Below are 12,797 nucleotides of genomic sequence, written 5' to 3'. Positions count from 1 at the left end.
GATAAAAATTTATGAAAAAGAAATAACTGGTGCAAACCCAAAGTGCATGTACAATATGTACCTATAGCATGTTGCCATGAGCTAATGTCACCCACTGCTCACACCTGCTCTGTCCCTCCAGGTGCTGATTGCCTCTCACCTGCCCTCTTACGAGCTGCGGCACAACCAGGTGGAGTCCATCTTCCTGTCCGCCATCGACATGTATGGCCACCAGTTTTGCATCGAAAACCTGCAGGTAATGCCCCAGACATGCAGTGCGCTTTGCTCCAGCAAACACACACAATGTGGTGAGCTGTCACATCCAACATTGACGCACAGGGTTGTAAAAAATCAGGTGCTGCCCTGCCACTCTGTGATACAACACATTGCAAAAGCCTGTGTAAATGCTCAGAGCAGCATTGCAACACAGAACACACCAGCATCCTAGACACAGCACAGTGCTCATGAGCATTATTGTGTTAAAAAAAACAGAAGTAAAGGCCTTGAAAGTATAACAAAATTTAAATATTTTAACATGATGCATTATAATAAAGCAGAGACTGAAGCTCAGTGTTCACCCCAGTGTTTCTCTTGTGTTTATTCTTTCCCATGCAGAAGCTGATCTTATCGGAGACATCCATCTTCGATGTGCTTCCAAACTTCTTCTACCACAGCAACCAGGTTGTCAGGATGGCCGCGCTCGAGGTGAGAGATGGTGTTTTACACTGTATCATTCCAAAAGAGGAGTCTTGCATTCAGCAGAGGGAACAGTGGCTGATAGTTGGGGCAGTAAATCTATCTGGACATCCCGTTTTCCCTGGAGGTCCTTGCATGCCGATTGAACCCAGTTGATCCCAGAACTTCTTCATGTGTCCCTCTGGGATCCAGCACATTAAAGCAAATATGCCTACAACATATATAAAAGAAACATATAGATAGAAAAATGCCTTTGTATTTGGGCTATTTGTAATAACTGGACATAATAAAATCCAGCAAAAGCAGGCTGAGGTTGAAGGCATGGCCCTTACCCTCCAAGATGTCAGATGACCTCTCATTGGTAATATATCTGACCTTTGGCCATGATGTTCTAGAATAGGGTTGTGTCTGGCATCTCTTTGGCTAAAATTTCATCACCTTTATAACCAGTGTGTGACTTTCTGTGCAGTTGGTGATTGAGGTGCATCTGTTTCCTGCTCTCCAGGTATATGTACGCAGGGCTTACATCGCCTACGAGCTAAACAGTGTCCAGCACAGGCAGCTGAAAGACAGCACCTGCATCGTGGAGTTCCAGTTCATGCTGCCCACCTCCCACCCCAACAGGTACCCAGTCCGCCTGGTCCCACTAGGTTCTGCTAGAGTGGCATGGGGGGGGCTCAGTTGGAGAAACACAGCTAAAGGCATTGCCACCTCTCTGGCCACGGCAGTGCCCACTGTGCACGAAGAAAGCCAGTGTCTATGAGCCCTTGACTTGAGGGTCAGAATTCAGAAAATGTTTAGTGTTGCAGTAAGGTAGCACGTTTACTTTAAATTTTGGATTAATTGTTTGCAGTTTCATGCGAAACTCTGAATACTCCGGAAGAGTATGTGGGTTTTTGGGGGGTTTTTGATTTGCAATATTTGGTCATTTTTCTTTACCCAAAAACAAAGTCCTGCGAACGCAGTGTGACAGCAGAGCACTTTAGAAGCATTGTGCTGCATCATGGCACAGCTATGCAACAAGAATGTTGGCTTTCTGAACTGACTTCAGCCCTGTTGACCACTTCCCATCTTTCTGTTTCCTGTTTTCTTTTTTCACCTTATATTCCCACCCCACCCCCACTTTCTCTTGCCCTTTCACCCTCTCCTTACAACTTAAAGCACAACACACCTTAGAACACACCATTCACAGATTTTAAACTTCTCTCTTAGAAATCTACAGGCTACTAGAACATAAGTATTGAAAAAGACTAGCACTGATGCACTGCACCAGCAATCAGCCAGGTTCCCAAGAGAAATGTGTGAGCTAATGACCAACTTCAGCATGCTAGCAGCAATCCAAGCACATCACATCCCTACACTGAGAAATATAATAGACTAGTGAAGGATCTGTCTCGTTGGTCAATGCCTATTCAAAACAGCCTTAATGTAATTGCTGTTGTATTTATATGATCTCTTTTCTTACCTTGGATCCAAATATGTGCCCCATGTTTGTTTTTATTTTGCATTGTGTTCTTTCATTTCTCACTCGCTGTCCACTGTTGTCTCTGCGCAGTCTGACTCTGCTTTGATGTTGTTTCTGTTTATTTGTTGGTGCGTTTGTTTTCTCGCATCAGTGTTTTTTAAACATTCAAGCCCCGGCTTGCAGGCAGAAAAAGCAATGGCCTGTCAACTAAAGCATGCATTTGCATGCACCTGGCTTAATCTATTCAAATCTCGGCTGAATGGCACCCTGTCTGGAAAAAAAAAACCCAGCTTCCAAAGAAAACACTGAGAAAAGAAAGAGCAGTGCAGGAATATGATGTTAAACAGAGCCAGAGTGTTACTGTGATTGCATGTGATGAAGGATCAGTCATTGAAGAAGAGTGTGTGGCCAGCCATATAGTGCATGATGGAGCTTCTTCACTTCGGCAGAGTGAGCCATGTGATGGACAGTAGACCACAGCATACATTACAGTGGACAAGGGTTAAACATGTGGAAGCCCAATGCAGTTGTATTCACTTCATTATCATTCTATCTGCGTTGTGCAATCATGTGATTCATTGATAAATTGTAAAACTACAATTACTAAGTAGTTGGAGAACAGCGAGTTTATGCCATTAGCTTTTTTTTTAATTCTCCTGCTAAGAATGTCTTCGAACTTGGAATGATTTTTTTTTTCATTCCATTAAAAGCTGTGAGCTCTGCTGCAATCATATACTGACTGGCATTAAAAACGCAGCAGATGATATTGGTTCCAGTACTCATTTGATGTGTTCCCAATACCTCTCAGTATGCAATCAAATCTAATCCAGTAACTGGCAAACTGGCAAATTTAACCAAGGCAAATTGGTTTTACTCATCCTCTTTTTTTCAGAAACAGAGCAAAAAAACAGCCTAAAACAAAACATCAAAAATATCCTAAAAAGTGGGTTGTACCAGATGTATAAGGTTGATTGCCAACATAAACGGTACTGTATACCAATGCTGACAGGAAGATAGTATGTATGTGCAGTATGTATTCTCAGAGTAAAGGCTGAGCTGACCATCACAGGTAGGTTGGCCACACACCTCTTCAGAGCCTAACTGTATCCAGCTACAGAACAGTTGCCTGCCACTAACCAAACAGTAATTAATGTTGTTTGATTACAGAGGGAACATCCCCACTCTCAACAGGTATAGTACAAATTCTTTCTACTGCAATTTAGTAGGGCCATAGGCGGTGGGGGGGACATTACCTCTCAAAAGTAATCCATTCAAGCTACATGTTACTTGTATGAGGAATACTTTTTTAAAACAAATACGATTTTTGAGCAAATTGCTTCAAGATGTAATGTATTATTATTTTACAGTAGTGATAGCTGTGTGTACTTCATAGATCTCTGTAATGATTACTTTTTAACATGATATTCCTATAGCTTTTTTTAAATTTTAAAAATGTAATCCCTTACATGAGTTCTGTAGCTTGTAAATGTCACAGGTTACTTTTTATAGGTAACTTTCCACTGCGTTTACTTTAGATAATTGCCAAGATTCAATATTAATTCAGCAACATAGTCAAACCTGCATGGAAGATGCCTTCCAGAAACAGATCAGCAGACTGTGGCTCTCGCTGTTACCTTTGAGTTTTGTTGATGTTATTGATTTCTTGCTACATTACAATGAATGCTTGGTATCAGTGGGCTATTCTTTTATTCTATTAGTTTTTTTTGCTTCCCATATCTCAAATGAAATAAATAGCCTTTGCATCTCCCCCAGTGTCCAATAGGTTGCCAAATCTCATAAAACAAGACACAAGCATTTGTGCTCAGAGCTATCTGTCCTGAGGCCACGCGTGGTTCTGTAGTTGACCATTTCTTTAATAAATAATAATAAGTAATATTATTGTTTATAATGTTGTTGAGTGTACGTACCCCAATCTACACAGTACACAGAATATGTGTTTTTTTTCCAGAGGCAAGAGCCCTCTAATTAATTTGTTATGAAGTGCCCTCAGCGAAAAACCTGAACCACCATCTCACATCAGTAGAAAGGAGGTTAGCAAGATGATGGGCACCAGGAAACTGGAAACAGGGCTGGGCTAGGCTGTGGTGTCTTGTCTAGAGCCTCCTCAAGCACTGCCTGTCATTTTGCAGCAGTGGCACAGTATTGGACAGCTCCCCCTGGGTGTTCAGAGACTCCCTAGCCTGAGCCCTGAGAGTCTTCAGTGCCGGATTTGACTGTGCAGCTGATCAGGGTTTCCTTTAGTCTAAAGCATAGCAGTCCCTAATGGAACTACAGCCTAGTGAACAGTGATCTCGCACTGTACTAATGTAACTGCTCATAGCAATAGCTTGGCTTCCAACAGCACGCTGGTTCAATGCTCTGATGAGATGTGTGTGTATTTGCCTCTCTGTATGTTTTCATTTGCTATAGTTTTCCAGTGACAAAATACTGCAGCAACATTTTAAGCTCTTTTATGAAAGGTTACTATCAAAAAATCTATTAGTTTAACGTATTTACAGAATGTTTGTATTTGCATGTGTCCCTCTTTAGACGGCTGCGTCATGAGCTCCTGTATCAGGCCTAGTGTTGAGCTCTGTAGTCAGTAGCTCTGTTGGAGTGAGTCAGTGGATACGAGCTGCTGGCTAAGCAGTGTGAGAGCTGCCACCAGTCATGATGCCTTTGAGGTGTGGGGGATTCAGCAGTGAGTCCGACAGCGCTGAGGAGCGAAGGTGCTCTTGGAAGTCCCCTGGGTCTCACTCATTTGTTATTTTAATCCCTGTGACGCTGTCTCCTTGGGCACCACCAATTGCAGCTCAAATGCTGTTGCAGCGGGGATTTCTGTTGAAAAGAAATCTGCTGCATTTAGATGTCTACAAGCATGCCGCAGCATGTGAGCAGCTTTGCTGCGACACAACTGCCACGCCCAGAGGGGCAGGGCATTGCCTCCTCCAGCAGCAGGCAGGTTAGGGTAGTTCATCTGTGCTCATTTTGTGTGAACAGAGCATCTCCTGCTGCCTTTGTACTGTCACTACATTGCAAACCTCTCTCTAGAGACATGTCTGGGGTCAAGGAGAAGTGGAGACCTTCCAGCTACCAAAGTACCTGTACACATAGGGGTAGCTACTAATGAATAGTTATTCGTTAAGGCAGACAGAAAATACTTTGATATAGAAGTGATATGTGTGTCTAAAGAGATTCTGAGGTGATAAAGGAGTTACAGGGATACAAAGCTTAGTGTATTAAAAAAAAACAGCAACAACAGTGAACCAATCATTTCTGATTAAGTGGTATTTGTGTCCTGAAACCTACAGAAGTCCTGCGGGGTTGTTCACCCTTGAGAAGGGCAATGATTGGAGGTCTCTCCCAGCTGACAATGCAGGAGCCAGTGGAAGAAAACAAATTGTGACTTAATTAACATAAACCTGTCAAATACATCTACAGTCATGTCTTCAGTTAAGACGTTGCTTGTTGTGTAAAGGTATAGAAAAGACCGGAGTGGCTTCTCTTTCAATTGGAAACTGTTGTTATTGGATGTGACTTGTAGCTCAGGGGGAGTCTGGGAGCAATTGCCCCTCTGAGGAGACTCCTGTAACTCCAGCAGGGCAGGGTGTGAGGGTGTAGGGGTAGGCTGGCTGAGATAGGAGTGGTTAGTACTGTCTGTGGCTCGATCTGCAAGGCTCTAACAAGCTCTCCGTGTTGCGACCCCAGAATGTCCTTCTCTTCCAATCTCAACCACTACGGCATGCTCCACGTGGCCAGCGTGAGCGATGTGCTGCTGGACACTTCCTTCACTCCTCCTTGCCAGCGCATGGGTGCCATGGTCTCTTTCCGCTCCTTCCAGGACTTCATGAGGTGAGCGATACTGCCCGGGCAGACCTAGTGCCTTTCCGTGCTCTTTCAGCCAAGGAGGGCAGCCTCTACAAGCCGGTGTTAGAACAACTTCCACTTGTACAAGAGCAGCTCATTCCCCAGAGCCTTCTGGGGAATGTGGTTCAGGCAGAAATCTTCGTCGTGCCTGAGCCTTCTGCCATTTTCCACACTATACGATGCAATGCCATGGGAAAACACTCTGGGCTAGAGCTGATAACTACAGAGTAATGCCTACAGCTGCATTCCAAAAGACAAATTCTCAATCTAGACTTAAAGAACGTAAGAACAAAGAACACCCTTAACTGGTTTCAAAGCCATATGAATATTTGTAGATATCCTTTGCTTGGCTCGAGCTTCAATATGTATTACATAAGAACAGAGGGAAAGATTATAAACAGACGGGAGGAGACAATTCAATCAGGTTTAGCTCATTTGGTTGCTGGTAGACCTGAGCATCCCCTCCTGTTGCTTCTCGAAAGAAACCAGAGTATCTGCTTTGACAGCACGTGTGGGGAGCTGAAGCTCCTCTGGCATTTTGAGAGCTGCCCACCCCGTGGAAAAAGAAAGTCACCAGATAAAAAAAAAACAACAAAGCAATGTTTAAGAGTGGTATGCAGACACTGTTTAATATCATAATTTAATTTTGAAAGCCGTCCTGTGGTCTTCTTGGATTTAAATGTGTTAAACATGTTATCGATGCTGTGCTGTTCTGTCTCATTCAGGAACATTAATGATGTAATGAGCTGCTTCTCTGACTCCCCGCCTCCCAGCCCCACTTTCCCTGAGGGGGGTCACCCTGCTCTGTATGGAGAGGAGGACAGTAAGGTGAGGTGACACATGTAACCACCTGTAACACCTTTCATAGAAAAAAAGTGCTTAACACATAAGACATAAGAGGGGACCTATTCCACCTACCTCCAAAGTGCAGCACTGCCTGCACAGAAGATCAGGTGGAGGAAGTGACACATTTCTATACCATCTGAGTTAAGGGGCAACTTCAGCTATGCCAGATTGTGTAAACCCATAGTGAAATTAGTCCCCATTAGTCTGGGGTAACACCTGCCCGCTTACAAACAGTGCCATGAGATCTTTAATGATTTTGTCTAAACAATAGCACCGCCTAGATCCCAGATCATCATCCTACAGTTGGTCATTGGATTACAAATTCTGATCTAGAAGGGAGAGCATCACTTACTGCTTCCAAAGTGCCATTTATAGCAGCATCCTGATGTTTATCAGTGGACTCCCATTCCAGTACTAATAAGGCACAGTGGTGTTAAGGTATTGAGATCTGGTAAAATCAAGGTATGATGTGTAAAGGCTGCTGTGAAGAAAAGCAAATCCCTTCATAATCTCCCATCTTTTTGTAACACATTAAAAAAAATCCCACTACATTCAGCAGAGTATTCTTGGAGCCAGTTCCCCGGGTGAACAGCATGTTTGTCTTACAAATACCTATATTAAGAGCTGTTCACATGATCTCATTTTACCACCAATGTTTTATTACCCCATGTGCAAATATTGACATCAATCTGTTTTCACGTAATATTGCACCAGTGTATTTCCACAGCAGCCAGGAATTAATACCAATGGATTTGTTTGGTACTTTTCAACCAAACTGAATTGTATTGTATTGTGTATGTATTGAGTATTCGTAATATTCTAGAAGTATAAATTCTAGTGCTTCTGATATATACTGCATCTTAGTACTAAAAGAACTGTACGTATTTTTATTTTTGCTTTTTAAAGTGAATAATATAGTGTTTAAGAGCCAAAGTAGGCTTAGAAGACTGAGGACAGTTACCATTTTTCTAATGCATACCAGTTGATCGCAGGATGCTTGCATCTGTGCAGGCTGGAAACTGGACCTCCAGCAGAAATTTCACTCGATGGAAAGTAAAAAGAATGTAAATGCATTCCTGCATTAAGTTGCTCCTAACACACGTGTTTGAAACAAAGAAAAGCAGATTGCAGAACAAACATGGTGATAGCAGGTGGATGAGTAAGTGATGAGTGAAACTGTGGGACTGGGGGGCTTGGCAGGAGAGCACTGAGGGTCTCTCCACTGTTTCATTGAGGGAAAATCTCCCCATCCTGCCCGACTCTGCAGCCCGCACCCTGTCATTTGGCTTCATTTAAACGCATTTCCCTACTGGCTTGTTACAGTGGTAATATCGGAACACTGGCATTATCCCTCGTTTGTTTGAAATTGCAGAGCGTGCGGGACGAGCCCATTCACATCCTGAATGTGGCCATCAAGACCGACGGCGACATCGACGACGACGGGCTGGCCGGCATGTTCAGAGATTTCACTCAGTCCAAGGTGAGCACTGCTCTCCTGCTGCTGGGTCTGTTCGAGCGGCATGAGAGAGGCGCGGTTTGCCGGAGAAGCAGGTGAATGATTGCTTGATCCCCAGGTGCGCCTAGAGGTGGCCACAGGGAGCCAGAGGCAGCCTTCCTCACAGTGGCCATTGCTGTGGCGTGCTGGGCAACTGCGAACTTGCACGGCCACCTCATGCCCCCACGCGATTCGGACTCGGTTGCTGGCACTGCAGGGGCTCCTTTTGTGAACAGTGGGCGGTGGCGGAACATGCATGTTTAGGTGAAAAGGTGTGCATTGTAGTCAGGCCCTCCTGAGTCATTGTAGCGGGAGGCAGACAACTGGTGATTCTGTGTTGGGAGGATAAAATAACTGCAGATTTGTGGGGGGTTTAAAACAGAAGAATCACTGCTTAGTCACCATTAGTGATTAGTCACCATTTTGCAGGTAAAATGAAGGGACATAGTTCTAGCTGCAAGGATTGCAAGGGAATTATTCATATCTTTTCATGTTTTTAGTTTTTTTTTTTGTTGTTGGTCCCATTCAAAGTACAGAAATCTGTTTTTAATTGAGAATAAATATTGCCCGATTGCTTCATTGGAGTGGCCTGACAACTAAAAGGAAAATCGATGCATGAGCTCCCTTCACTCACCCGTGGTCAACACCTCAGCTCAGTTCGAATAGCTGCTCAGCGTAGGTCTGGCATAAGGACAAGGAGGCAGGGAGAACGATGATTTCTCTCAGATGCAGCTCGGAAACTGTCTGCCGTGCACAGGAATATGGTAGGCTCCACACTAAGAGGATTACTGATTTCAGAAAGGTAGCCGTCACTTAATTGCAGGCTTACCGCCCCATAGAAAAGCGGAGCAATCAGGCTGAAGCATTTCCCAGCCCATAACATGCTGAAGAGACCACATTTGCCGGAGTCTGTATTTACTCTCTAGATATGCTTGCATGTATTTCTGTCCAACGTGCATGTCATTTTTTATCAGAGTTGTGGGGTTTTAAAATGGTTTACATGTTCCTTCCTTTTAATCTCCTTCAGCAGTGAAAAGGTGCCTTCATCTTGTATTATTGAAACACTGTGATCTTCTCTCCTTTTGTGGAATCTATTACTCATGGTTCATTTTTGACTACATTTTTTTGTAAGAAATAGTGGAACCAGAATCCTTTATTTTTAAAAGAACCTTGTGCATTTGGCTAATTCAGACACACTTTATGAATAGCTGTTTTCTTTAATGATGCACTATTTCATTGTCTTCAGCAAGTTGCACCCTGGCTGTTAATCTAAATGCAAAAATATATACTTCAAATTCAGACCTCGGAGGTCGTAATCCTATTTGTCTTTCTTCTTTTTAAATCAAAATAAAAAGAGTTAAAAGCATCCAAAGAAAAAATAAAACCTGCAAAAAAAAACCCATAATAAGTGGAAAGCTACTCAGTAGGCTAAATTCCCAGCACAGAGTAAGAGTACAGTACATAGAGGCACAGCAACAAAGATGAATACTGTGCTGAGACACAGACATGGCCAAATGGCCTTTAAGCCCAGTGTGTTCTTTGCAAAATTAGGATCATATCACTCCCAACAATTCCCCCAACAAGTCTGAAGCAGTTTGAGTAAATAGAGTTGCTCCAGGTAACTGATGACCTAATCTGACCATAATAACCTGAACCACGCTGCTTGATTTCCCTGCTGTTGATAACACAATGAGAGCAGCACGGAGTCGCCCATCATTATCTGACACTTGTAGTCTGATTCGTCTCAGCTGAGGCGGGAGCTGCAGTCGTGGGAGAGCTGAGAGAGCCTGCTGCTTTGTGTTTGAATGTGTGTCTGTCTGTTGGCATGGGTGGGGTGAGGGCGAAGAGTCTGGCTCACACCTGTACGCCTGTACGCCCCTCTGGTCACGGCTGGCTCAGGGTGCAGGGGTCCTGGCCTCCAATCTGCTGGACGCAACAGCTTTACTGTATCTTTTGACTTGCTGTAGTAACAATACAGAAAAAATGCATGGCGGAAAAGCAGGCTTTTTGAAAGCGCAACCGATTGATTTAGCTTCCTTGGGAGCAAGGTTTTTTTCCTATAAAAAATGTCGATAAAGTGAAACATATTTTTTTATATCATGCAGTATGGTTGTATGTATTTGCAGGACTGGTGTATAAGGTAAACAGTTTGTTTCAAGTTGGGATATTTCCACCATCAGAGGGGGGCGCTAAAGTCTGACTCCTCGAGCATCAACAGTGCATGTTGTGAAGCATAAGTACCATGGGGCTGCTCTGTCCAGTCAGTTGTGCCATCTTCCTTGGCCGCTCCCCATCTGTGAATGGTGTGTTAATCGAAGTCTTTCTTTTTCTCCAGAAATCGCTGCTGTTTGAACATGGAATCCGTAGGCTGACATTCCTGGTGGCTCAGAAGGTGACTATGACATGCATGCCCTAGGCCCTCAACTGCATTCAAAATCAGAATAAACAACACATTTTTTGCTTGTTATCCTTGTGCGGATTACCACTGAATTATTGATCTGAACTATAATTTTAAAGTAAAACAATATTTATATGCAATATTTAAATGTTCAAATTTTGCTTGATTTTGTTCTGTAATTTGCAGTAATTTCGCTACTCATAGCTAGATGTGCTCTGTCTCCTGTCTTTCTCCTCCGTCTCTTCTGTGCTGAAAGGATTTCAGGAAACAGGTGAACTGCGAGGTGGATCAGAGATTCCATGTGAGTATGACGAGAGGGCAGCTGCCTCATGTTGCCAGTGTCTGCACAGATCAACTATAAAAGTCCCTTGCCTATAGAGTGGGTCCTTCAGCGTGTTTTACTCACTGATTTCTCACACATGTTCCTCCTTTCCCTTGCTTCCCTCGGGTCTCCAATGGCCTTATTCAGACAAACCATCACACTTAAAGGTTGCTCTTCTATTTTTTGCCCCCTTGATTGAAAACAACATGTTGAAATAATTTCTAGTAGTTACTGCGTCAGTATGCATAGGCTGCAAAGGAACAGATAAAGGAAAAAACCTGCTGAAAAGAAAAGAGACGTTTTGGCTGTGGAGCCCTCTTCAGATGTGTAATTTTAATCCAGTCAGCAGTTTGCCCCATCCTTTAAATACTGTCGCTGTGCTGTGAACGTAGCACGATGGAAATAACTTTTAAGGGCATTGATCACTGGAGGCCTGTGCTGGGGGTGGGCTGGATCTCATTAAAGGCAACCAATCTAAACCAAGTCACAGTCTACAAAATGCAGCAGGATTTGTATTATGTTTAAGCACTGTTAGTTTATTTGAATTAAAAGTTATCAGGTCATTTTGGATAACACCTTGTTCCAGGCCTTCGAAATTGATGATTTAAAGGCTGCCTATAAAACTTGCTGGACCAGAGCTGGAGATCCCTTATCTAAGCATACTCAAGTATTTTGGTTTTAAATCTAACAGCAACATTAATCCTAACTATCATCCTAACCTTGAAGTTCAGTCCATACATACAAAAATCCCAGGTATATAGACAATATTCAAGATTGGACAAACACCTGGTGGGCATTTGTTCACCATTTTGTTCACAGTGCTACTGAAAAGATAGTTCTGCTCTCAAATCATTCCAGAGAAGAGCCCGCAGTTCCAAGCTTATAGGAGCATGTTACTTTGATATTCTAATCTTTTTAGTTTTGAACAGAAGATAATAGCACAGAATTCAATCCAAAACCCTCAAGGACATTGGCAAAGTCAACCCAGTGGGCTTCCTCAGAAAAAAAACATCTGCATTAGATCCTCAGATCGATGAACTATCAGCAACCGAACGAGCTCGCGATGCTGAATGGCCTCCTCTCTTTGTAACCTCTTTGTTCTTGTGGCGGCTCTTGTGCCAACACACCCTCTCTGTGAATCCGTGTATCTGCCGTAGAAATGCTTGTGTGCTTTTGTTCGGAGAGGGCGGACAGGGCGGACGGGGCGCTGCTCATCAGCTCCCGCTTTATTCCCCTTCAGGAATCTGGATACATGTCAGACATTCTTCATTTTCTGCCCTAATTCTGGGATTACTGCCTTTTGCCCTCATTTGATTAGACAAGAGCGGGCCTTGATTACAATGAGACAGATTTGTTTCGCAGCCCTTGGAGATAATCACTGCCGTCATTGTGTCCCTCCTAATTATAAGGTGCCTCTGATAAAAGAGGCGCTCGGTTTCCTCATCACCCCCCCACCCCAACCCCCAAATTAAATCCTATTAAACTGTCCTTTTGCTCTTGTGTATGTTTTTCTTTCATTTTAAAAATCCCCTCTCCCGCTGACTTGACTGCATTGAGGAAGTGGATTATTGACACACTCCACCTCGACTCTTTTCTCCCACCATTCAAGGAGGGGATTGATTGTTGTGCATGGGTGTCGTGTGGCGTGTTTGGAATGGGACGAATTGCAAATACAAATTACTGAGAGTTGGGTGCTCTGGATTGGCACTGGTACAAAGCCTCCTCTTTC

The 12,797-nt window shown here is 43.5% G+C and overlaps 1 protein-coding gene across 3 annotated transcripts in view; it reads left to right on the top strand.

The window, feature by feature from the left end:
* Positions 1-12,797, top strand: part of acaca (acetyl-CoA carboxylase alpha) — a 79,550-nt gene that overhangs the window by 24,147 nt on the left and 42,606 nt on the right. For all 3 annotated transcript variants that reach the window (XM_088906652.1, XM_088906651.1, XM_088906650.1), the window contains exons 26-34: positions 122-235; positions 595-684; positions 1,181-1,299; positions 3,308-3,331; positions 5,849-5,992; positions 6,733-6,835; positions 8,226-8,333; positions 10,684-10,740; positions 11,003-11,047. In XM_088906652.1, the coding sequence (XP_088762778.1) occupies positions 122-235; positions 595-684; positions 1,181-1,299; positions 3,308-3,331; positions 5,849-5,992; positions 6,733-6,835; positions 8,226-8,333; positions 10,684-10,740; positions 11,003-11,047 (804 nt within the window). The remainder of the gene's footprint in view (positions 1-121; positions 236-594; positions 685-1,180; positions 1,300-3,307; positions 3,332-5,848; positions 5,993-6,732; positions 6,836-8,225; positions 8,334-10,683; positions 10,741-11,002; positions 11,048-12,797) is intronic.

Source organism: Atractosteus spatula, chromosome 27, assembly GCF_055471065.1.
Source record: "Atractosteus spatula isolate fAtrSpa1 chromosome 27, fAtrSpa1.hap1, whole genome shotgun sequence".
NCBI classification, from domain to species: domain Eukaryota; kingdom Metazoa; phylum Chordata; class Actinopteri; order Semionotiformes; family Lepisosteidae; genus Atractosteus; species Atractosteus spatula.
The sequence above is the reverse complement of the archived record's forward strand: the minus strand, read 5'-3'. Positions and strand labels throughout refer to the sequence as shown.